The sequence below is a fragment of the Erithacus rubecula genome (genome assembly GCF_903797595.1).
Source record: "Erithacus rubecula genome assembly, chromosome: 9".
Classification (NCBI taxonomy): domain Eukaryota; kingdom Metazoa; phylum Chordata; class Aves; order Passeriformes; family Muscicapidae; genus Erithacus; species Erithacus rubecula.
In genome coordinates, this window is record NC_136660.1 from 31735237 (window position 1) to 31760987 (window position 25751).

General features: G+C 47.1%; 1 protein-coding gene across 3 annotated transcripts in view; it reads left to right on the forward strand.

Annotated features, from left to right (window-relative positions):
- Positions 1-25751, forward strand: part of LHPP (phospholysine phosphohistidine inorganic pyrophosphate phosphatase) — a 70023-nt gene that overhangs the window by 17714 nt on the left and 26558 nt on the right. For 2 of the 3 annotated variants that reach the window (XM_079312277.1, XM_079312278.1), the window contains one exon: positions 3586-3677. In XM_079312277.1, the coding sequence (XP_079168403.1) occupies positions 3586-3677 (92 nt within the window). Of the gene's footprint in view, positions 1-3585; positions 3678-6986; positions 7110-25751 lie in introns of those variants that run through there. The other variant, XM_079312279.1, reaches the window with a different exon arrangement.

Consider the following 25751-nt stretch of genomic DNA (forward strand, 5'->3'; position numbering starts at 1 on the left):
TAACAGATTGCCAGTATTACTTTAATAGATTGGAAATTTAAACCTCTTAGAGGTAACCAAACCTATCTTGCAATTCAGTACTATGACAAAGAATAACACATCTTAAAGGTTACTGAAATGTCTAATTCATGTGTTTTAAGGCAGCTGTAACAGTGGATGATTTTTACAGCTTTACAATAAAACCTAAATAATGTTAAGGTTCTGGTAGTTTTATATAATCATAAAAAGTTCTCTCTGTAGCAAATTATCCTCCTTTAATGGGAGTTATGGCAGGTCATACTGGAGTCCATAAACTACTGGCAGTTAAGCAATTCCCTTTGCTGGCACCTGCAAGCCTCAGGTGGGAGTTAGTGGTGCATGAGAGCAGGGAGAGGTCACCCAGGGGTGGCACAGGGCACCTGCTCCTGTGCCAATGTCCCCTCCCTGCCCACCAGCCACAGCAGGGCAAGATCTTCCCTCCCAAAAGAAAAGTGGCCAAAGGAAATGCCAAGCTTCAGTCCATGAAGGCATAGTGAGAACTGTCTGGCCCCACACCTTTGGAATTCTTAGAAACCAGATGTGGGATCCTGAAGCCTGGGGTGTTATTCCTTGGGTGAAGGAGAGCAGGGAGAAAAGTAAATGTGTTGTATTTCTTGTGTAAAGGGGTTTAATACATCAAGGTTTGGTGTATAGGCTTTATTTCCTTGTGGTCCTGGCACATTTAGCTTGGTAAAGGTTATTAAATCTATAGCAAATAATCTGTTTAGGCATAAATATAGAATGATTCTCTGTGCACAGTGCTCTGGTGGAGTTAGCACACTGCATCTGTTTGCATCCTGCATGGGCTCCAGCCTCCAAAATCCCCCGAGCTCATCCTAGTAAACACTGCCTGCACCAGCAGGGCTGGGTCAGCCAGGGTATTCTCATCTTTCTGCCTCCTTCCTTTCCTTGCTCTCTAATTCCTTTTCTGATCAGACATTTTTCTGTGATCAGTTAATGAATGCTGAAACACTTTTTGCAGGCAAAAACTGCCTGAGGTTCCCACTCACCACCCCAACAGCATTTCTGAAGATTTCTTAGTTTTGGCTGCTCACCTGCACTCAGCTCAGGGTCTGTCTCAGGCAGCACCAGTGGCTTTGCTGACTGTGGGGATTAAATTTTGCCTTTCCACCCCAAATTCCTGGGGGTCATGTTGACCTCCTCTGTTCTCAATGGGCTGAGTCTGATGGGACCTCATTGAGAGCAGTGTTTTCCCTCAGCTTTGGCACATGTGCTTCATTTTCTGTGTGTGTACAGCCACAAACCACCTCTCACCATCTTAGGGAAATTGAAATTACACCCATCCTCCTGCTTTGATGATTTGCCTTAAAACCCAGAGAGACTCACTGCATTTTTTCCTTTCTTTTAAGTTAATTTGTAGCCAATCTAAAAAAAAGGAACTTCTGCAGAAGGATTGAACAGATTAAAGGTGTGATCCCTGTGTAAAATGTGAACACAAATGGGGATCTTTTAATTCCTGCTTTCAGTGACCTTTCAGCTTTATATCTTTCTCTCTCTTCTTACCATATTGCAGCCAGAGAGGAAGTTAAACCCAGGTTTGACAGGTAGAGTTTTTTTTATTTCCCTTGACAGCCCACCTTTTGACCTCTATCTTCTTGCCAATGATTTTTTAAATCCTAAATGATTTGGGAATAATTGCTCCTCCTTTAGTGATTATTGCCCTTCACCGATAGTAAATCTGTGAAATCCCTGGGGGCTGGAGCACATTTTTGTATTTGTGTGCCACAAGCTGGCCTGGACAGGCATCACTGCTCAGCTGCAGCTGCACTTCCAGAGCTGCCAGAGTCTTGCTGGAAAACTTCCCTGGATGGGGTAAAATACAGCCCTGGCCAGCAGGAGAGTGCTTGGTGCTCTGCCCTTTTCCTTTGGCAGGGGAAATTCTTTTTAGGGTTATTAGGACACAGGGTTGAAATTGTCTTTACATGCTGAATGTCAGGATTTGGGCTGAGCAAGGGCATGCATGTTCCCTCTCACTCTCAGGGAGGTGTTGGAAGGAATTTTGTAAGGAAAAGGAATTGTAATCTCTTAAAGCCAATGGTTGAGAATGGTTAAATATCCTGTAGCAGTTTGGGGAGAGTTGGTGGGGATGGTGTTGCCAGGTTTTTGTAGCTCTGCACACAAAGTGGGATTATTCTCTCTTCCTTATCCACATTTACATGCTTTATTTACTAATTATTTACTTATCATTTTCTCCCCATTTTGTGCTGAATTGCTTGTTTGGAAGAGTACTAAGGAAAGGTGAACTATCTACAGGATCTATCCCAGATCCTCTTGTTTGTAGTTCAGTTTGGTTTATGAATCCTCTCCAAAAATTTAGATTTCCTTTACATGCAGTGTAATACATGGGAGAAGATCCTATTGTAATTAGATAATTCATAAAAATAGCTCAGTATTTTTATTCTTAAGCAAAACAGATCTGGGGAAGGAGGGAAATTCAGGCAGGAATGTCTGAAGCTGGAAAATACCATGGTTGTGAAAGCCAGGCAGTTAAATTTATGAAGCAAAAAGCTGATTTAAAAGATGAAAATAAAGATGTAGCTAAATCTGTATTAGACAAAATTCAACTTTAATACAAAAGGTGAAAAAATCTGATTGATAAACCACATCACAGACTCTCAAATCTGTACTTTCCCAGTTTTAGGTGCTGCCTTGTTCTCTGCAGAATAATCCAGAACACCTTTAGGAAGTATAAATCTGATTTTTTGGTTCATTAATGGAAAATTACTGTTTTGGGTTTATACTGGGTTTTGTTGAAACTATGAAATGGCATCTCCCAATCATTCTAAATTTGAGAATAGAATAAATATAGTGATTTGTAATGCAGGATGACAAGCACTTGAAAACTTGTAGATGTGATTGTCAGCAGAAAGGATGCCTTGGTTGATAAACTGTGATCTAATAAATATCTTTAACAGAGGCAGGAAGATGCTCTGTGCACTCTTTTTATCAAGCACCAGACAAATCTTGGCACAATTTTGGTAATCGACTCACTTTTGTTTAACAATCAATCAATTAATTAATTAAATATTTAAATTAATATTGGCATAAACTGGTGGTAACACAAGCGGTGCTAGGCCTGTACACATCATGCCATATTATGCAAAAATGGATGAATTCCATTTTACAGTGGTTTCCTAAAGTTCTGTATCAACCTGAGAACAGGTGATCAGTGATTACAAGCTTAAGCTTTTTACCAGCCTGTAGAACAGCAGATTTAAGAAATTAAGCTTAATTTAAGCTGCTTGGAGCATGGCAGGAATGGATTGTTAAGAGCAGAGGAGGCCTAATTTCATAAAACTGACCATTTTCTTACAACTGTGCTCCAAATCCCTTTGATTTCTGTGATTGATTACAAACTGTACAGGTGTGTGCTGTGCCACTGAATTACCCTCAGGGCGGGATGACTTCTAATCAATACCACGACAATATTATCTTGTTTAATTTGCCCAGGGGCGGCATTAGACCTCAAAGCAAGCTGTGTGTGCTGTCAGGGGAGGGTGACAAGTGGCAGGAATGAGCTGTGGCTGTGTTTGTGTGCCCTGCCAGGCCATCATGATCGGGGATGACATCGTGAGCGACGTGGGGGGAGCGCAGCGCTGCGGGATGCGCGCGCTGCAGGTGCGCACGGGCAAGTTCAGGTGAGAGCCCCCCTGCCCCAGCCTGCCCCCAGACCCCTGCCTCAGCTCCTCCAGCCTGCCTCACATCCTTGCCCCTTGGGGTCACTAAAGCTGCCATGTGTTGTCTGCCCAAGCATGGGTGCATGGTGATATTTTCTTTCAGGAAAACACTAAAAGTGTGGAAGTAGCAGGGAGGGGAGGGTAGAGTGTCTTTGATCTTTTGAAGAAATACTTTCTGCTCAACTCCTGCTGTATAATTTTTTATCTCAGCACATAGAACTGGTGTATTTCCTGGGGTTTGCTTGTTTTTTTTCCTGCTGCTGCATGGAAGTGTTGTACACTTGATATAAGATGTGTCTGAAATCCGTGGCGGGGTCGGGGTTATAAAATTAGCCTGTTGACTCAGCCATCCCTGTGGCTCATCTCTCACAGCCCTAGGAAAGGCTCCATGTGTCTGCCCTTCCCTCCAGACACACTTTCAGCACTGAGGTGTCTGAAACACGACAGCCTTCCCAGGGTGCAGGGTCACTCATGGCTCCAAATGCCAACCCCTCCTTGTGCAGGTGTCCCCATGGTCCTGTGCTCTCTCTGAGCTGTCACAGGTCCAGCTGCTGAGGGGGGCTCTGGGTGCACCTCTAAACAGGACATGACCCAGTGCTGGGCAGGTGCCTGGGGTTGGGTTTGAGGTCAGCTCAGGGTGACTCCAAGTGCAGTGCAGAGATTTGTCCCTCCATTTGCCATTCTGATCCCACCACTCAAAATCTCATTTTAACCATCTCCTCATACCCAGAACCTGCCTGCTTGTAACATCCTCAGCCACACCCTCTGTCACCTGGTGTCATTTGTATTTTCACAGTTTTTCTTCACTTTCAAATATTGAGACTGTAAAAGAAGGATGCTCCTTTTGGGGACGGGGGGGGGAAACAGCACATGAAATCATGCTTGCCATAAACTATCTGAAAAATGATTTTGTTCATTTTCAACTCAATCTGCTCCTCAGTTTTCCTTTTTAGTTTATGTAAGGTGATAAAATAATACACTGTGCCTTAATTCTAATGGACCAGTAAGTGATGGTTTCTGGGGAAAAAAAGTCAGGTAAGAGTGTATTGTATTTTCTATGATTTTAAGATAGTATGTCTAAAAATCAGATAAGTATCTGAATAAAGCTTGGGAAATCTCAAAGATTAAAAAAGTAATTATATAGTTTGTGCTTTTGGGATTATTTATCTGTAATCTTTGTAGTCCTAGGAGCTGGACTTGATGATCCATGCAGGTCCCTTCCAACTCAAGACTTTCTATGACTCTAATCTCATTAGGTTCCTAATGAAAAAAAATAGGATTCAGTGGTTGATTTTATTCTGATATTAATGGGATCACTTTGCAAACCCACATTTTGCTGCCACACAGTTATAGGTGCCAGTGAAAAAGGTATCTTTGCACACAGAGGTGAATTAGGTCTTTGCTACTGACCACATCTCTCCTGTTCCATACTTTCCCCATCATAAAATATGCCCCAGGTGATGTTGCACCCACACTGTTCAGGCACATGAACTCTGTGTACACAAACACTCATAAACATGTATAATCATATGCTAGAAAAGCATTTTCTTCTATCAAGTTTGAGTCATGATTTCACAGCTGAAATGATTTCACAAAGCTGAAAGCCAGCTGCTCTAGATGGGGAACAAAGATTGTGTGTGGTTGGTGTTTTCTCAGCTCAGCCACTCTTGCAGAGCAGTGAAATACAGATGAGTGTCTCTCTCAATTCCCCATGTTGTGCCAGGCCTGCTCTCAGCAACGGGGAGTAAAATGAAATAACTCCTGTTTGCCAGGAGAGGTCAGAGGTGTATCTATATTTTTAAAAATTAATTATTTAGTATACTTAGAAAATCGGGCACACAGTGAGGAGTGACAGAAAATAAACAAGTGATGGGCAGGATAAACTAAAAAATGAACAAAATGTAATTATTTGGTGGGGTTAGTGTAAAATCTGATAAATAAGATGTACAAAGGTGCTGTCTTTCCCTTTAGCCTGTGGTGACTCAGAGTTCTGTGCTGCACCAGAGCACCTCTGGATGGCATCATTGGCTCATGCACATCCCAGCCTGGGGCTTCCCCAGCATCCAGGGCTGTTTGTCCAAAGGGCTTTGAAAGCACAAAGCTGTCAGGGTTTTGATGCAGGGGGAGTGCTGGGATTGCCAAGGTTTCACTTACAGAACCACTGAATGGTTTGGGTTGGAAGGGACCCTGTTGTTCCCCTCCTTCCCTTGTCACCTCCAGTGCACCAGGTGCTTGGGGCAGCTCTCCTGCTTTTGGGGCTCAAAGCAGTTTACATTAACATTTCAGGCACTGCCCAGGCTCCCCAGGGAATGGGCACAGCCCCAGAGCTCCAGGAGTTTGGACAAAACTCCCAGGGATGCTCAGGTGAGATTGTTGGGGTGTCTGTGCAGGGCCAGAAGCTGCACTGATGATCCCTGTGGGTCACTTCCAGCTCAGGATATTCTGTGATTCTACAGTTCTCTGGTTTCTAAGGTCTGCTGCCCACCCAGGTTATGCAGGGATATGCCCTGGGGTTGCCTCCTCCCCAGGCTCTCACCTTCCTGACCTCTGCAAAGTATTCTCCACTGTTGGCTGCTCCCAGAATGAGATTCAAAATGTGCATCAAACTGCTGAAAAAACCAGTTTTGCATCACCTTGCGTGGAGCCCTACAAGTTGGTATCTTTGTCTTGCTTCTCTTGGATCTTTAAAGTTAATTAAAATCTGTGCAGCTTATTTCCTTTAATATGACAACCTTTGCTCCTTGATCTCAAGTGTTGAACTCTTTCTCAGTAGCCAAAGCAGGCATGGCATAGATTAATCCAAGAAATGCTATAAATCCTGTGTGCAACATGGAATAAAACTTCTGCTGGCACAAGTCAGGGCAAAAGGGGGAAGGTGAGGGGATGAGATTGGTGTGTTGGGGTGACCTGGCACAGGGTGAATTGTTGGCCAAGTGTAGCCTTTCCTAGGTGTGAATCCCAGATGCAAAGGGTCAGTCTGGGCTGCAGGTTTCTCCTTTCTCACTTTGTCCCATGTCCAGGACAGAGATTGCTGCAGGCTCCTGAGGGCTGTGAGATTTGTCAGCATTGGGAAATGTGACACCAGTTCCAGAGTTTCTGTGCACACCTGGCCAACATCTTTCCCATCTAGGGAAGAACATGTTCTTGTCTTCCTGCTTGGGGTATGTGCTAATTCCACTTGCAGCTAATTGGCCTTGACATCAAACCAATGATTCCCACAATAACTATTGATTCTGCAATGCTGTATAATATCCTCGTTCCTCTTTGCAGCCTGCAAGTTAGAGCAGAGTAAAATGACTTTGAGGCTTTTCCAAGTGCTTCCCTGTACCTCTGGAAACAGCTTCCAGGTGTGTCAGATGGCAGTTGGATCTTGGCAGAGGGTAAAAGTGGATTCCCCCCTTCTCCTTGTTGTCATTTACAGCCTTGGTTTTTAAATAAAGGACTTTCCATTGCTGGTGTGTGGCAGCAGCCAGGAATATTCATGGCAGTGGTGCCCTGCTCACCTGTGAGCTCTGGAATGGCTCTGGAATGTGGCAGTGTGGATTTATCCCCTCCCAGTGCCCACCTGGCATTTCTTTCCTTTGGTTAGGGATTTATCTCATGGCCATGGCTGATACTGACATCAGAGTCAACATCCCTGAGCTGCCTCATTACAGACATCAAGGAATCTCCAGGGATGGGGGATAAAAGGATGGAGGTCTGTGAGAGCTGCCATCTCCTGCCAGCTCTGCCACTGTTCTCCAGGAGAACTGGGTCAAGTTACTTCATGTATCCCTACTTTTTAATTATCCTCAGAGAATAATTAGCCTGACTTCCTTAATAAAGTGGCTTGTGATCTGTTCCTCTTGCCTGATTAAAGAAAACACACAGAAATTGCAGTAAATTGGCTTGCCAGGAGAGAAGTCAAGATGTGACCAGGACAAAAGTTGGGACAGAGAAATCTTTTAGGCTGCCATCCTCAGCTGACTGAGGGTTGGGAAAAGCAGATTTTATCATTGAATGAAGTTATAAAAGTATTCTTTAAAAAAATCTCCACACATAAATAAATTCTCTGCTGTCACTGTGTAATTGAGTGTAAGCTCATGACAAGTTCTGTGTAGAAACAGTCACCTCTTGCTGCTCTGCAGAAGGGAGCATCCTCCACCCTCCCTCTCTTGCTCCCTGTGTTACCAACCCAGGCAGGATGAGCAATTTTATGAGTTCTTTCCCATCTCCTGGGTACCAGCAGTGTGCAATGAGAATGAGCAGGCAGAGGCACTCCCTTTGTGCAGAAACACAGCCAGAGGCATCCTCAGGCCCTCACATCCTGATAATTAAGCTTGTTTCAAGTATTAAGTGGCAAGAGTTCCAAGCCATGTTTGCACTGTGAAAAGTTATATTGTAATTCATGTTGGTTAATGTCTTAAGCAACATTTATTAAAGCTGGTGTCAGCGAGTTGTGATAGCTGACTGCAGGCAGTCCCAAGCATAGCCTTATCACCCTCTATTGCATATTCAAATTATGGTTTGCTCTGTCTGTGGGAGGCTCTTCACATGTTTTTTTATCAATTTCTTGACCACAGTTTGGTTACCATAATGTTTGAATCAGCTTTGAAGAGGAAGCTCAGAGTAAATCCTGCAGTGCCTTAACGTGCACATCTGATCACAGCCTTCCATCTTCCCAGTATATTCCAGTGTTCAGTCACAGAAATTAGTAACTCATGCATAAATTTAATTATCTTCAGTCTAAAAGAGAAGTGTGAGTTGGAGGGGAGGTTTATTAGCAGGTAATTTATTTATTGGTAGCATGATAAACCTCAAGGGAGCAGAGTATGCTCAGGACACAGCCATGCTGTGTGCTAGTGTGCTGCTCTGAAAAAAATTAATCTGAATATCAGAAAAGAGATCAATCTGCAATGAGAGTGGGATAAATAAATGAGGACTGGATCAGGTAAGTGAGGAAAAGCAATGTTACTCAGGAGTCTGCCAGTTCTGCTCTCTGCCTGTGCAGTGACTGTTCCTGAGCAGCCCCAGTGCAATCCACTCTCATCTCCGTGGGAAGGGAGGCACTGTGCACTTGGCAGAGCAGGGGCAGTGACCACATCAGCTGCAGTTTTGCTTCCCCTCTTGCCTCACATCCACCCAGCTCATGCAGCAGCAGAGACAGCTCAGGTTTCCATTTCTGCTCTTGTGCAGCTGGTGAAGGGCTGCAAGAGGGGGAGCTGGTGCCAGTGTCTGCTACCTGGAGCAGAGGCAGCAGGACCTGGGCACGTGGCTCAGCTGGACCTGATGTATGGCACCAAACCACTTCCAGGCCCTCTGACAGCATCCAAAGCTGATGGCCTTTCTTCTTTCCTTCCCTTCTGCTGTGGTGCTTGTCCAGCCTTTGACAGCATTGATGAATTCCATACCAATGGAAAACCACTTTATTTCCCTGAAAATGCAGAGGAGAGTGCTGAAATGTGCTGCAGAAAGGGCACAGCTGGGACAGCTGCACAATTTGGGTTTCACTAGAGATTTCCTTTTTTTTTTAAAGCACAGGTTCCTCTTCTCTTCTTATTTTTTCCTGTAGCTAAATATCACCCAGGCTTTCTGGTGCATGGAGTCCTGTCAGAGAGTCTGCTCTGATTGATACAACCAAGGCAGAGTGTTGTTTTCAAAGTCAGAGAGAAGCAAACGAGAGAGACAGGCCAAGTCAGCTGCTGATGTAACACCTTTGAAGCAAATGGTTCAATATCTGAAATTTGATCTGGCTTGGGCCCTTGCTTGTGCTGTAAACATGCTCAGGAGCAGCAGTGCCAGAACAGTGCCTTGTGCTGGCACCCTGCAAGCACAAAACACCTGAGCATTCCTGTTTTGATGCTGTTCTGTGTGCCCATGGATGCTGGAGGGTCCCTGCAGGCTTAGCCAGTGACATTTATTTTTTTTCTCTATGAGTAGGTTCAACCAACAAACCCAGAGTGGCTGCCTTCCATCCCTGGAAGTGTCCAGGGCCAGTTTGGACAGGGCTTGGAGCAACCTGGGATAGTGGAAGTGGAAGAAGTTGGAACTGGATGGGATTTAAGGTCCCTTCCAGCCCAAACCATTCATGGTTCCAGCAGCTGCAGAGGGGGTGCAGACAGGTTTGGTTGGGGTGCTGAGGACAAGTGAACAGCCCCAAGACACAGCAGCCTCTGCTGGGCTGGGTTTCATCCCCTTGGGGAGGTGGGATGAGACTCACCCAGAGATGCAAATCAAGCAGCAGCAGTGCCAGCTCAGGGTGTGCTGCAGGCTGGGATGTGTCTGTGTGAGTGAGTGAGTGTCCCTGTGCTGCAGCAGGAGCAGGAGTGCAGTGAGAGAGAAGGGATTTGGGTGCAGGGCAGCTCCCAGCACTGCAGCTGTGACTCATATTCACACTCTGCCCCAAAACCATTGCACTTGTCACTTGTCTGTGGCTTTCAGTGGCTGTCAGCAGCGGGCATGGTGACACCTCAGCCCTGCTGAGATGAGCTCACCCAGCACATGGGCTGGGCTGTTGTGTGGGGTCTGCATCCCATCCTTTGAACTCCAGCCACCAGCCTCCCTCAGACACAGGGATGTGTGTCTGTGAGGAGCAGAGGAAGAGCCTGGCTGCTCTTTGTGTGGAGCTGCAGCTCATCTCAAAAGATTTTTCCTTCCTTAACTGCTTTGTGTGCACAGCAACACATCACTTTGCTTAAATGGCCACAGCACAGGCATTGGCTGACCAAGCGTTGCAATTAGAGAAATGAGTGCAATGAGTCTGATGAGGAGCAGCTGAGGGGCTCAGCCTGGAGAAAAGGAAGCTCAGGGGGGACTTTAACTCTATAACTGCCTGAGAGGAGGGTGCAGCCAGGTGGGTGTCAGTCTCTTCTCCCAGGTAACAACAGGACAAGAGGAAATGCCTCAGGTTGCACCAGGGAAGGCTTAGATTGGCTATTAGGGAAAATTTCTTCACAAAAAGGTTTGTCCAGCTCTGGCACAGCCACCCAGGGCAGTGGTGGAGTCTCCATCCCTGGAGGGATTTAAAATCTGTGTGGATGTGGCCCTTGGGAACATGGGGCAGTGGCACTAACAAGGTTTTGGGGAGCCAAGTGGGGTGATGGAGCTGCCAATGCCAGGTGGGTGGATGGGAGCTCACAGGCTGCAGCCACAGGTCCCCTCTCCATCCCCATTCCCAGTGCAGACTGGAGGGGACACGTTTCTCACCCTGAATTTCTGGAGAGCTTTGTGGGGCAGAACACAGCAGGCAGACTCAGGGAATAAGGAGAACTGTCCAGCTCAGCTGTTGGCTGCACAACACTCAGTCCAGGTCTAAAAATAGGAGGATGTCTGACCCTGAAGTGAAAGATTTTCACTTGAAACCCAGCCTGGCGCCTGCCCAGGGTGACATCATCCAGAGGGGAAGTTGGAAAAGCTTCCAAACTCGTTGCTTTCCGTGGAGAAGTGCTAAATGCATGTGTCAGCAGATAATCAAGCAGCACATTTGCTGTGGCCATGAATCAGGGGAGAGAGGGAATGGGGAAGGAAGGACCTGAAGGGGGAGGAACAGGATTGGAGCTGCATGTTGGAAGGAGTTTTGGGAGTGTTGTCTATGTATAACTGGAGGATGGATGATAAGGTCCCATGCAGGCTGAGTCTGTCCTGTGAAGGTGACACTTTCCTTTGAAGTGTGCTGGAAGTCACTGTGCTGCTCTCAAGGTTCTGACTGTGAACCCACCCAGAGATATTTGGTAATGTTGGCCACAGCTGTGATTTGACTCTGCATGGTTTGGACTTTCAAGTGCATGGATACTGCTCAAGGTGGCCATGGAAGCACCTGAGAAGGCCAGGTACTGACTGACTCCCTTTTGGCTCTCTGATATTTGAGGCAGCTTTTTCCAGGGCAGCCTTCCGGGATTTGATCCAAATCTGTGCTCACATGGCATGGATGACCTTGCTGTTGTTGTTCTGTGCTTGAACACAGTTCCTCTTGCTTCTGTGCTAAGCTGCTTTTTCTTCTTGAAAAATGACAGTGTGTATAAAATGTAGTGGCAGCTTTCCTCTGAAACTTGATGTCTTTTCCCCCTGGATGCTGCCAGGCAGCTCCTGTGCTCATCCTCTAACAAGGACACCTTTCCCTCAGTGCTGATGAGCACATGCTGAAATTTGTAGCTCTTTGCAGATGATGAAAGCCGAGTGTGATACAGAGAGTCTCCTTTATCTGTTTCCCTTCTGCCTTTTAAATCCTCATTATGTATTTATAATGCTGTTACAGCAAGGATGCCTGGAGCACAACCATGGGCACTGTTTGGTCTCTGGGTCCCCAGTGAAGCTGAAAAAGCTGCTGTTGCTGTGTAAACACCGTGTCAAGAGCTGATTCCATGTGTGCTGCTGGGCATTTTCACCCAACTCTGATAATGACAAGAGGAAAAGAGTTTTACCATGTCAATGCAGACATCTGATAGGAAACCAGTTCATTGGTTGGAGACTGAGAATAGGGTTCAGGCATGCCAGCCCTTCCTTCTTGGGGTTTTAGCACCTTTAGATCATCATAGCAGTGAAATTTCTGCAGACAAGCTGCTTGTAGATAGCAACAGGCACTGATGAGCTGCTTCTCACTTTGTCAGCCTTGGGGAGGATTTGTCTGAGTAAGCACAGGGATGTTTCTGGTTGTCTGCTGGGAAATGACGTGGCTGCAGTTGCAAAGGTGCAAGGTTGGCACTGGCTGAGCCTGTGGCAGGCAGGTCAGGAATTTCCTTCCCATGCCAGCATCAAATACATGCCCCAGACAGGAGCTTGAACAGTTTTTCCATGGTTTAACCTTTTTCTGCATGAAAGCTTGAAGCCTCCCTGACCCAGGGACAAATCTCTGCTTGCAGCCAGGCTGTGAAACCCCTTAGCTCTTGATCCCTGGCACTCTTTGTGAGGCACAGCCCAACTGGAGCAGCTGGGAGAGTGGCAGGGGCCTGAACCTGAGCAGCTGGGGTAAATCTGGTGCTGCAGCAGTGAATGCCAGTCCTGCTGCAGCTCCAGCACAGGCCCTTCATTTCACTGAGCTTTAGTGGAGCTGACAGACGTGAGAGTGAGCACACACTGCACGAGCCAGCTCTCATTCCTGCCCATAGAGCACTTTTATTTTTCCTTGCTGCTTGAGATGTTCTAGCAAACACTCGACTTCCTTGTCATCCTTAAACTATGTGGAGAGGTGGGGAGTTGCCTTTTACCCAAGCAAATGGACTTCTGCTTTGAAAAGACCCTTCCTGCAGCTTTTGGCATGGCTGGTCACTCTGTTCCAAACAGCCCCTGAGCTTTGTGATACAGTAGTTTTGTACAAAGCTGTATTTTTATGTGCATAAGTTTGTAGAGCTCTGTGAAAACACATGCCTAGATGTGTGTCCTGTGTTTTTAAGGGGGAGCTGGAGATGGGGCTGGCTTGGGAAGGGGGAGTGGGTTCTGGGATTGTGAGACAGTGGCCAGAGGTGCTGGCAGACACACACTGCTGCACGTAGCACAAGCTGTCAAATAACACTCAGATAAAAATACTCCATAGTAAGAGACCATTACAGCATGCATTGAGCCATATTGTGCATTACTCTGAGGAGCAGTGCTTGATGAAACACTTGCACCCCCTTCCCTGTGCTGAATCTCCCATCACACACTTGTGGGGGAACTCAGAATATTTTCCCCTCTCCAGTCGTGTGTATTTTTCTGCCATGGCTTTCAGCTCGTTAAATACCAACATTAATGCATTTATTTCTGGAGCAGAGCTTGGAAATCCTTCCCTGTGCACACAGGGCCAAGAGGCACAGCTCAAAGCTGGCACTGGCCACAGGGCTGGGTGCTCACGTGCTCAGCTCGAAAGGACTGGAGCATTTTGTGCAAACATATGTTGGAAATGCCACTCGTGGCCGCCCCAGGGCCATCGTGTGGGCTCAGCCCTGCTGCAGATGGACTCCCAGCTGGCCCTGGGCAGGCACTCAGAAAATCCCAGAGCCCTGAGGAAAGCCTGGGAATCACAGAGGAGCAGTACTGTGGCAGGGCAGAGGGAGAATCCCTCTGTGGGGCAGCACTGACCTTTCTCATCACAAAAGCATCTCTGCTCCATCAGGCATCAGTGCTCATCTCCTCTGGGGGCTCACAGAGGCTCTGCTGAGGTGGCTCTTCCCAGTGTCCTGGCTCCTGGGAGGGAGTGAGAGGACAGGTTTGGGCTGAGGATGGGGAGGCTGGCTCCTGTTCATACAAAATGGGTACAAAGGCCTCAGTGGAAAGGGGGGGAAAAAAAAAACCTGTCTGCATTTCAATCAGCCTAATTAAAGTGGGTTTTTTTGCAGGGGCTGGCAGGCCCAAAGTGATTTGTGCAATTAAGCCTTTTGTGTTTGTCTGGTGGGTTTTTTCTTACCTCCCTCATTTATCACCTATGTGTAATTTGTGGTTTTAAGGTTAGAAATAGGGGCTGGATCCTCAACTGCTTTAAGAAGTGGAGAAAAAAAGAGTGGAAGAGCTCTGCTGATTTACACCTGTGGTGCTCCGGGTGCCTGAAAATAGCTTAGCAAGTGTAAAAGGGAAATAAAAAAGGTTTCTCCATCCATCTGGAACACATTGTATCCATCAGGGGAAGGAGAGGCATTTGTGAGAGTGAACGCTTCATTTATCAGTGTATGAGCTATTGAAAAGCCTGGATGTAGCTGGGATAATTATAATCCAGATTAGTCTTCTTGGAATGGAAAAGTAATGACAATCCTAATTTTACCAAATCCTCTGAAATTTATTGCCTATTTGTTTAACACCCCGGACCCTTTCCTACAGCAGGGGATCCAATAGATTTATGGAGGTGCAGTTTGATAATCTAAATAAATACTTGGGAGTTCATCTGGCCCATGGGATGCTCTGGTTATTGTCACTGTCACCACTTGGAGGCCGTGGGAACTGGGGATGCACAAGCCAAACATCAGCTGGGGTCACTCAAACCATTCAACAGGGCAATACAGCAATTCTCCTTCCTCTGGGCTCTGCAGGTGAGGAGAACCTGGCCACTTCAGCTGTGAATACAAGGGAGCAAAGCTCCTTCCTTCCCTTCTTCAGCCCTGCCCATTTTTCTTCCCTGATTTTTTTTTTTTTTCCCTGCATGTTTCCCCCATCCCTGGAAGTCTCCAAGGCCAGGCTGAATGGAGTTTGGAGCAACCTGTTCCAGTGGAAGGTGTCCCTGCTGGTGTCTGGAATGGTTTTTAAGGTCCTTTCCAACCCAAACCCTTCCATGATCTTCTCTAAGGAGAGGCAAGATGTATTTAGAAATTCCTCATGCAGGGTAGGTCAGAGTGTCAAATATTTGGAGAGCAGACTGCAGTTACCCTGTGCCAAGCCATGGGTATCACCTGTCCCTCACAGAGTCTTATCAAAACTGGAAACCTCTGCTAGATGCAGGAATAGCAGCATAAGAAGGAAAATCCCTTTGGGACAAAGCAGGCTTTGTTAAAGAGCAGAGGTTATCCAGGATCTGTGAAAAGGCAGGTAAAGGAGCAGAGCTCTGGACCTGGAAGCTTTATTTGCTGCCATCCTTTAATAATAAAGGAAAATGCCTAGGCTGAGTTTAATAATTGTTTCTTGTCTTTTTTTGTAATAAGTTCATAACTTTTAGGCCTGTCTGCATTTGTGGCTTTATGAGCTGTGCTGCTTTTTGGCTGAATATTTACTCTTGCCACAAAGGTCAGTGTCTTTCCAGTGCAGCAGGAGCTGAATCACAGAGTCTTGATTTCCTGTTCAAATTTGAGATTTTATAGTTTTTGCAGGCCTTTACAAACCCCCAAACAACAAACCCTGAAAGATGAAAATGATGGTCCAAAGAAGACAGAAGGAAAATTTCCTTTGCCTCCTTCTGAGCTGGGTTTAGTTCAAGGGCTTTGGAAGCACTTTAGCCCTTCATGCTTCCAGACACAAGCCAAATTCTCCCTAATAAAGTTCAAAAGGCATTTTTCCTTCAGGGCACAAATTCTAATGTAAAATCTCTCCCATTTTCCTAAACCACTGTCAGAAAGTGGCCACTGTTGAAAGTGGAATGCACAATTAGCTCAGGCTTGCCTGTCTGGGCTGGTGTGGAAGCTTCTTCCTGCTGCACCTTCCATAGGAACACACAGAGAGGGGACCTGGTCACCAGGATTGCTCTGCTGTCACTGGGAAGGCCACCAGCTGAGATGGGACAGGTAATCAGGGGGACAGGAAGGGCTGGAATGTGTTTGGGGTGTATCAGAGCCTTCAGTGTCCTTGTTGCCCAAGCTGTATCTTCACATCCTCTGCTCCCAGCTCCTGTGCTGCCATCCCTTGGTGCCTGACTCTCATTTCTGCAGCATCCCAGTCCTGGAAATTTTGGGTGAGCTGCTGGGGCTGGTGGTTTATGGGGGAACATCAGTGTTTGTCACCTGGGGTTTACAAAACAGTTGGTCTGAGTGAGACAAAGGAATCTTTGCACGTGCTTGTAAAAATGATGGGGCAGCAGCAAAAAATGAACCTCCCCTTGTGCAGAGCAGAGCAAATCCCTCAGTGCCAGCTCTGCTCAACCTTTAACCCTCCTGGAGGCAGGTTGCTGATCCTGGGAGCCAGCAGCAGCTCCAAGGAAATCAAAGTGACTTCCTGAGGGATTTTTATCTCCCAGGTTTCCTGCTGCAGCCTTGGCACAAGCTGGTGCCAGTGAGGGATGTGGCAGTGGCTGTGGCAGGTGCTGCCAGCTGTGCACAGCTGTGCACCAGGGAGTGTTGCCACCTGCACATGGCAGCCTGGCCAGGCTGCAGAGATGAGCAGCTCTGGTCCCTCCCTGTCTGAAGCCAGTGGGAGCCTTTCCATCATTCCTGAGGAGCTGGAAAATGCCTTTCACCTCCCAAATGTATCACTTGCTTCCTGTTCTTTTTTTTTTTTTACTATTAAAACATCACACCCTACAATCACAAGAGGCAGGGCTGTTCTTGAAATCTTGGCCAGGGATTGTTTTCAGCTGCAAAATGTTGTGGCAATATTCATGCTGTGTCTTGGGAGAGGATTTTCATGCTGAGTTAACAGCACAGAAATCTTAGAATTTGCTCTTGGAAGGTTTTGGGGAGTGCATTATAGGAGGTGTTATATAGGATGGTTGAGGAGGGTGGGATGGAGTAACTTCCTCACCTTCCATCAGTGCCTGGGAGCCTCTGTTCCAGCTGCAGTAAACATAATTTAGCTCCAAAGTGCTGCCTGTGGCACCCTCCTCCCACACCCTTGTGTGGCCACTCCAGGGAGCTTTGTCCCTTCCAAAGCACAGCCTGTCACCAGGAGGAAAGACAATTAAAAACAAGCAGTGGAGTTTGCCATATAGACATTTAAACCTTTCCCAGGCTGAACAAGAATTCAGAGGGTCATTCCATGCAGACAGATACTTCTGGATTGAAAGGAGCCACTGGATCTGATGGGAGTGAATAAACAGCTTTGCAGTTCTCATTTTCTGCAGCTCAGGTTCCTGATGTTGTCCCAGTGACTGTCCCTGCCTGGCTGCAGGTGGCTCAGGGAGGGGAGTTTGTGAGCAGCCCAAATGCTGGTTTGCTGAGAGGTGTGATGGAATTGTCTGTCCCAGCCCCAGGCTGTTGCTGCTGGGTTCAGGGAGGGTGTGCAGAGGCACATCACCAGTGCCAGCAGCTCCTGCTGCCTCCTGACACTGCCTGCCTGCTCTTAGACACACAAATCCCAAATCTTAGCAATCCCTGTTGTTTTAAAGGGCTTTTATTTCCAGATAAGTGACTTTCTCAGGCTTGTTTTTCATTCCTTTTGAAAACTCTCAGTTCTGCTGCTTTGTCCAAGTTGTGCACAGGCAACAAATAGTGATAAAGAGCAACCTATTGGCACAGGAATGCAGGGGCCAGCTGGTTTATTGGGCTGGAGATACTTTCCTATACCCTTCTCCAGGGAGCAGAAATCATCTCTGTGTGGCTCTGGACAAACCAGGAAAATGAAAACTCTCAGTCCCCTCTCTGATGCTGGCATTGTGGCCTTCTGCCCTCCTTCCCAGACCCCTCCTGCCCAGGGTGGCATTGCTGAGGGACTCTCCTGGCTGATGGCTGAGCTGTTCCACCCAGTCCCTTCTGTGGGAACACCTCCCATCCCAGGAAAAGCCAGACTCTTCCAGAACCCCCAGGGACAGGCTGTGTTCACCCTCCTGACTTCACCTGGGAACGTGGCTGTGCTGCCAGCTCCAGGGAAAGGCAGGGAGACATTTGGGGGAAGAGCAAACCAAGCTGGGCTCTGTAGGTGGAGAGGAATTCAGGGCTGGAAGCAGAGCTCTGGCCCTGCTCTGAGCCAAACCTACACACTCAGAGCCAGGTAGGTTTTATCCAAGAGAGCAGCACTCAAGGAAAAACAGACAGAAAAAACTGTGGAGCTTATTCCAGCTCACGTGCACCCATGTTTTCCAAATCCTGGAATTCTGGGGACAGTCCTGTGGGAGTGCTGGAGACAAACCCCATCCTCAGCCCCCTGCACAGAGCATCCTGTCCTGACAGCCAGGCAAACTGACTCGTCCCAGGTGGCCATCCTTGGGAAAGGGGCTGATTGCCAAGGAAATCCAGGAGCTGCTGCCTTTATAGGAAACTCCTAGAGGATTGACAGGCCAGTAAAACAACAGTTTTCTGTAGCAATTGCTCTGTGGGGAATTTGGTCAGATCGCTGCATTGCAAATGTACAGAACAGCCTGCCTGTAGAAATCCTTGAGAGTGTGATAGGATTTAATCAATCCCATTTGTTTGGATGGAGAGGCATCCCAGATCTCCATGGCAGATGCCCAGGAAATGCTGGAGGCAACAAAACCTGTTAAACAGGGCTATGTGTGGCCCTGTGAGCAGAATATACCAATTTTGCCTTTTTTTTTTTTTTTTTTTTTACTCACTCAATCCTGTCCCCTTATTACACCTCAGGTGTATCCAGTCTTCACTCATCCTGTCATTTCCTGTCATCCTTCACTCATTCCTCATTTTTCCCCTTCTCTATCTCTTTGCCTCAGACTCCTGTTTTTATTTATTTCTTTATTTATAAAGTGTGTGCCTTGATTGCCTCTTATTTTTCACTGTGTGCTGGGAGGCCACAAGAGGCAGCTGGATGTGATGTTCTCATCCCTGCTGACATGCTGCAGAATGAGCCCCCCAACAGCAGTGGAGGTGGGTCCTGTCCTTGGGGTTCACCAATGACACACAAATCCCATATCCTAATGATCCCTGTTGTTTTAAAGGGCTTTTATTTCCAGATAAGTGACTTTCTCAGGCTTGTTTTTCATTCCTTTTAAAAACTCAGTTCTGCTGCTTTGTCCAAGTTGTGCACAAGCAACAAATAGTGATAAAGAACAACCCATTGGCACAGGAATGCAGGGGCCAGCTGGTTGGACTGTGTGTTTATTGGACTGGAGATACTGGCAGCATGGAATTATGAAGATCTGCTGTTAGTTCAGGCTTCTCCTCTATCTGGTTTGGCCAGCTGTCCTTTCAAATAGCAGGGAAGTTTCATGTAGTTACAGGAGATGGGAGGAAAGTTTATTCTCATGGCTTATCCAAGTTTGTTCTTTGTTGTTTGCCACCACCTTTACTTCTTCTCCATGGCAGCCAGTTTTTTCCCTGGCTTTGTTTCCTGAATCTTTTGTGCAACAGAATGAAGGAGGACCTTTCCAAAGGGCTCAGCACAGGGCTGGTCCTCCCTGGAGCTGCCAGGTTTATGGAGGAGCCAGGCCACGTGGCTGTCACTATGTTGTCAAGCTTGTTTGGGGAGGTGGTGTGGGAGAAATGTCCTTTATCCTGAGATTGCTGGGTCTGCCATCCAAGGGACAATCGTCAGCAGTTTCCTATCTGCAAATCATAATTACTGGGACAGGGAGAAAAACAACCCTGGGCCAGTCTTGGTCTTACCTGCTGTGGTTCTTAAAGAAAAGGCACAACCTCCTGTAAATAATCACCCTAGGAAGGGAAATATGACATTTAGCATCTTTCTAGAATAGCTAGGGTTCAAAAATCACCCAGGTGTTGTCTCTTTGTCTGCATGAAGCAGAATCTGGTGATTTTGGTGCTGTTAGAGGGGAAGCAGCCCCAGCACAAGTGAGGTAAGCAGAGATCTGAGCCTTGCTTTTCCTGACAAAGCTGCTCTGGTGCACTGAAAGCCACATGGGGAGGAGGAAGGTTTAGGTGGTGCTGTGCAGTGACTTGATGGAGTTTGGCCCATCCTCATGGGAAAATCCCAGGGGTTTCTGACATTCCATCCAAGTCTTGCTCCTCCTGTCAGTACAGGCAGCAGCCCAGCCTTGTGTGATTCCAGCCTGGTGCCTGCACTGGGCTGAGCTGGGAATGGAGGAAGCTCTTCCTCCTTTAAAAAGCTGCTGAGTCCCTCCTCTCCTCTCCTGAGAGTGCCACTGTCTCCTGTGGATTGAGCCTTCCAGCATTCCTTGGGCTCTGCCTCCCTGCCACCTTCTCCTGGACATTGTGGGCTCCCAGGACCAGCACACCTATTCCATCTGTGGCTCCTGCAGAGCATCACTGGCCTGGCAGCCTTTCCAAGCCTGTATCCCACTTGCAGCATCCAGCTTCACATGGGAACAAGCCCTGATGTTGTGTTCTCCAGCAGAGCAGCAGGTCCCAGGCCCTGGAGCCACCATTCCAGTAGATGGCATCAAAGACAGCTCATTCCTCTGCTGGATCTGGCTCCAAGGGCTCTTTTCCCACAGTTCCAGTCCCCACAGTCTCACTTCCCAACACTCTGGAGCAGATATTCCTGTAAAAAAGGAACATGTGCATTGCTTTTCTTTTGTTCAGTGTTAAGTGACCTGTCCCATATCACACATGCCCAGGGTGCTTTTTGCTCACCTTTGGCCACTCAGCCATAATCTCCCCTGAAAAATGCATTGAAAAATTAATTATAGACCTTCAGGTGCAGGTTTTGATGTCTGATTTTAGTTTACTTTATATTCATATATGTAATATTTGCATATGCAGTGCCCTGCATAGTAGGGAGATTAAATCTTTTTCTTTATTTATTTATAAACTGTGAGGAGACCTCATAGTTGCTGGAGGTCATTGATCTACCAGACATGAAGAAATCCCTCTTCTTGTCTCCAACCTGTAGGATTTCCCACGGTCAGCAGGTCTAGCACCCAGCCAGACTTCAGCTGACACATGGCATTGGAAAATCCAATCACTGCTGCATCACATCTTTAAAACTGGATCACTGACTCACCATTATTTCTGATCTCCTGGGGAGTATTCCAAAACCAGGCTCCCTACATTAGCAGAAGGAGGTCAGGGGTAGTGAGTGAGTACAGGAGGAGGGAATATCAGTGTAGTTTTTGCTTTTAAACTTAGACCCCTGTGACTTTTAAATGTAATGATTGTAATATACCCTGCCCAGGGGAAGTGTAATCCAGCTGCCTCCCAGTGCTTGCATTAGCCAGTAGACTTAGCAGGAGTTTATGGATCTATTTTCAATTAAAAGGAAAGAGCTGGAATTTCTTCCCACTGGGTTTGTCTTCTGCTCTATTTGTAAGTTCAAAAAGAAAAAATAAAATGACCTTTCCTTCTTTACTAGGCCATAGATACCACATGTACTTTGGGCTGTGCTCTTCAGTCCTCACCTGCTCAAGGTGATTTTGGCTTCTTCAGGCTGGGATGGGCAAGATTTGGGCTGTTGGGTGAGGTTTGAGGGAGGCAGAACGTGGCAGGCACATGGCAGTGTCCATGGCTGGATGCCCTGCTGGAAAAATCCATTTCCAGCCTAAATTTCCAAAGGAAATTGGAGGATGGTTGGTCTGTCCCAGGCAGATTTTTTTGTTCTGTGCTCAGAGCAAGACAACTGCAAAAACCCTTTGTAACAGAGATGGGACACAGAGCTTTGCTGGAGCTCCAGGAGAAAAGCAAATTTGCATAATGCATTTGTTGAATGGATTAGATCTGAAAGCAGGATTAAGCCCTGCTGAGGGCTTTGAGGTGGCAAACAGAAAGCTCAGCTGGGCCAGGGGATGCTCCTGTGGCGTGGTCCCACTGCAGTGCTGAGAGTGGTGCTGGCACTGGTGGCACATTCAGGGGGTGCTGGTGCCTTGGTGACCCCTGGGGCTGCAAGGGGCTGCCAGGCTGATGCCCACCAGGGCCAGGAGCCTCCAGGTGTGCCCCTGCCCCCACCTCAGGTGGGAGCAGCATCCTGCAGGATGAGCAGCCCATCAGTGCTGCTCTTAAAACATCCTGCAGACCAGTGAGGGAGGGAATCATTGCAGGTTTAGCACGTGGCTTTTAAGGCACAAACTTGACCCAGATGGCAAATTTTCCAATGCCAGCAGCTAAATCCCTTTCCCAGGGTGAAGCTGGACTGAGTTTTCCAGGTGGGTTGTACCACTGTGCTGCCCAGGGAAAAGATTCCTTCCCAGGAAAAATAATGCAAGGTGCCAGTCACTGGTTATCCTGTTCCCTGGGAATGAGTGAGCCCAGCCTGAGGAGCAGGTGTTATGGGAGAATGAGGATTAAAGGAATGAAGCTAAAAGAAAACCAACTCTGTGCTTTGCAGGAAGGGATCACAGTGCCTGGGGCCATTCAGGTGTGATCCTGGTTACACGAGCTGGAAAGCTGAGAAGAGTGAGAGGAGTGGTGGGAGGGACCTCTCCAGGCACCTGAAGTCTACAAAAAAATACAGTATTAGTAATTTTGCTGAGAAAGGACAGGTAGGTGTGCTCTCAGAATGCTACTGTGCAATGGCAAAGCCTCTGCCCCAACATATTCCTCCTCATCTGTAGTTTCAGGAAGGGTTACACAATAAAACCTCACTCAGCAATACCTGGGGTCTTCAGGGATCAATCCTTGGGACATGGATCCCCAGGAGACAGGGAGAGTTTGGCTTTGCCTGCACTGAGCAATGAAGGAATAAATAATTAATTCTTCCTGGCCTCTGCAATTCACCATTTATAGTCCTGCAACAAAATCCTGCATTCTGGTTTTCAGAGAGCTGGGGGCTGGTGGGGATGGGGAGAGGGGGATTCTCTCCATCCCTGTTGTGGGGAGCCTTGTCCCAAAGGCTGAGTGGGGAAAGATAAAAGGAGCTTGTGGTCTACAAAACCACACGGGAAGTTGTCCAACAGCAGCTCCAATTTGGCTTATCCTTGTCTGGTTTCTACATTGTTCTCATATATATATATATATATATATATATATATATATATATATATATATATATATATATGTATTCTGAGCTTCATAGATTTGGCCATTGGTTTAGGGAAAATCTGGAAAATCCATCTACTTGTTTCAGCAAAGGCAGCACATTTCCTGGCTGGGATGCTGGACATTGAGAAGATGCTGCTTTTTTCAGCCTGATTGGAGCAATCTCCTTTACATTCCAGATTTTGCAGAGATTCACATGGAGGTTTGCTCTGTGGTGGTGCCAGGGAGTGCAGCAAGGGGCAGGAGGTGACTCAGAGCCAGATGGTTCCTGTGGGGTGTCAGGGGCACAGGGACATGTGAGGACAGAGCCCAGGCACAGCAGGGGACAGAAGAAGCTGCCAGCAGATGTGGGGGAGCTGACCTGGCCCTGAAACTCCCCTTCCCACCAAAACTCCAGCTGAATTTGGCCAGAGCTGACCCTGCCATGCTGGCTGTCCAGCCCAGCCCAGCTGCCTGGGGAATAAAGGGTGGCACTGTGGGGTTTGGGGGTTTGGGGCCAGCTGCTCTCTTTCCTAAGCAACCTCTAAAATCTGAGTTTAGCTGGGCATGAATTAGGGGCACAAAATACAGAGCTTGAGATGGGTCATCATAAAATCTAAAGGCCTCTCCCCTTATCACCTGCTGTGAAAGACAGGCACACAATTAAAAGTTTTCTGCAAATGCTAATTAAAATGGACTTAGCTAATGACTGATTGGTCTTTTGATTGCATTAAGATTCTAAGTGTAATGAACTTAACTGAAGTATGGATTACAATCTTGTTCTAATTAAAACAAAAGCTTGTAACACATATTAGCACATATCAGAAAGAGTTTTAATGGCTGTTTGGGATCAAACTGTTGAAAATATTAATGTGTTGTCTAAAGCCTGCAGCACTTAATTAGATTCTTCATCCAAGTGGAATTCAGGTTACTTCAAAGGATGCAAACAGATAAGATTTTCTTGTGCTCTCAGAAATAGAGGAAATATAAATCTGAATTATGACTTCCATGCTACCTCTGAATCCTGAATTCCTCAGGCCCTCTAACCCTGTGAAATAGAGGGGGAAGTTTGTAATTCTGAGCCTTTTGCATATCTATTTGTTATCTAATTTATCTATTTTATATATAATAATTATTATATATATAATTTATATATATATATGTGGGGGGTGTATATCTATTAATATCTAATTGCTGAGCAAGAGGTGCCATTTTCTGCCCTGCTTTGGGTACAAAGAGTAGAACCAGGAGGTTGTTGTTCCCTTGCAATAGATGGACAGAGATTAAACAACACACTTTGCTACCAGCAGCCACAGGAAAAAGGTGTTTAGTGTTGGTGCAGCAGGAGTGGCCAGGGAAAGCTGTGATCAGAAGAGTGAAGCAGAGCTCAAGTTGAAATGTCAGGAATCCAGGGGGTCAGGAAGGGCTCACAGCTCTTGTCTGGGCTGTGCTGCAGCTCTGCCTGTCACATTTACAGCTCTAGAGGAACTGAGCTGCTTTAATCCAACTTTTTAATGCCAGATGAAGAAGGGATTGCAAACAGGGTGTTCTCCCTGGAAAGCACTGGACTTAATTTCTTCCACTCTTTTGGCAGCACCTGTTTCTGCAATTCTTTAGGACAAAACACAGAGCCCTTTCTTTTTCTCTGGATGCTGCCTGGGCAGGAGAAAGCCTTTTGCTGTGGTTGATGTCTCCACCCAGCTCCTACCAGAAGTTTGGTATGTTTGCAAAGTCAAAAAGTCACTGCTTCTGAGGCCTCTCCAACCACCAGAAAAAGTATTTTTTAGTATCTTGTGATCCCTTTTCTCTCAGCTGTGACCTTCAGCTGTCTTCAGTAACCCTTCCTGTTTCTAAACCACCTGGAGGTCTTTGGGAGGGCAGAGGGGAATGCAAACTCACCTCTGAAGGGGAGCAGCATCCCAAAACTACCAGCAAGATAGCCAGTTAAGGCATTGGCAAGCTGTGCATCATTTCTATGAATTTGGTGCCAGGGTTTGATTTTTGAGGAGCAGCCCAGCAGATGTTCCAGGTGCCCCCAGTGTGGTCAGCTCAGACTGACAGGTCAGAAGCTGGTGGAAGGGATCTGCTCCCTAACCTGGCTCCCCCCAAAAATCAGATCAATGGGGAGAGCTGGGGATGTGCAGCTCCCTTGTGCTCTCCTGGCCAGGAGGAGCAGGGAAGAGGCTCTGTAAGAGCAGCAGCTGCTCAAGGGCAGGGCAGAGAGGAAAATGTGTGAGCTCAGGAAGAGTGTGTGGTTATGAGTCAGGGTGTCACCAAGCAGCTTGTGAGGTGACACTTAGACCAGTCTGAACTAAATAAAGGCTTCCTGTCTTCAGAACCTCTCATCTGGGTCACACTTGAAGCAAACCAAGCTCAGCACAGCCATGCAGCAGCAGCAGCTCACAGCAGCTTAGGAATGAGGTGTGGCACTTCTTGCAACAAGTCTGACACTGCAAACCCTTCTGGTCTTGGTGCCACAGCACCTCCAGTGACACGTCTGGAGCTGGGGCCACACAGCTGCCCCCAGACTGTGACACAGCAGCATCTCACTGCTTTTATGGCAGCTCTGGTCACCTCTCTCTACCCAAGGCACTGCCTTGGTGTAAATCTGGGATCATCCCAACCCCCCCTGGCACCACTCTGCAGCTGCTGAGCCCTGCCATGGCAGTGGCACATCTGTGAGGTTTGCATTTCCAGGATAATCTCATTTTAGAGAGCCTTACCTGGCCATGTTAATCCAGTCAGGAGCTGGTGTTTACTCAGTTTATCAAGTCCTTGCCTCTGCAGGCCTGGGTGTGCCCTGCATTGATAGAGGGAGGAGATTTTACACTAGAATTTGGAGGTTGATTTAGGAATCCTTTTTACCTGATGTCCAAGTCTGTGGTGTGAGTTTACAAGCAAGGCAGAGAAG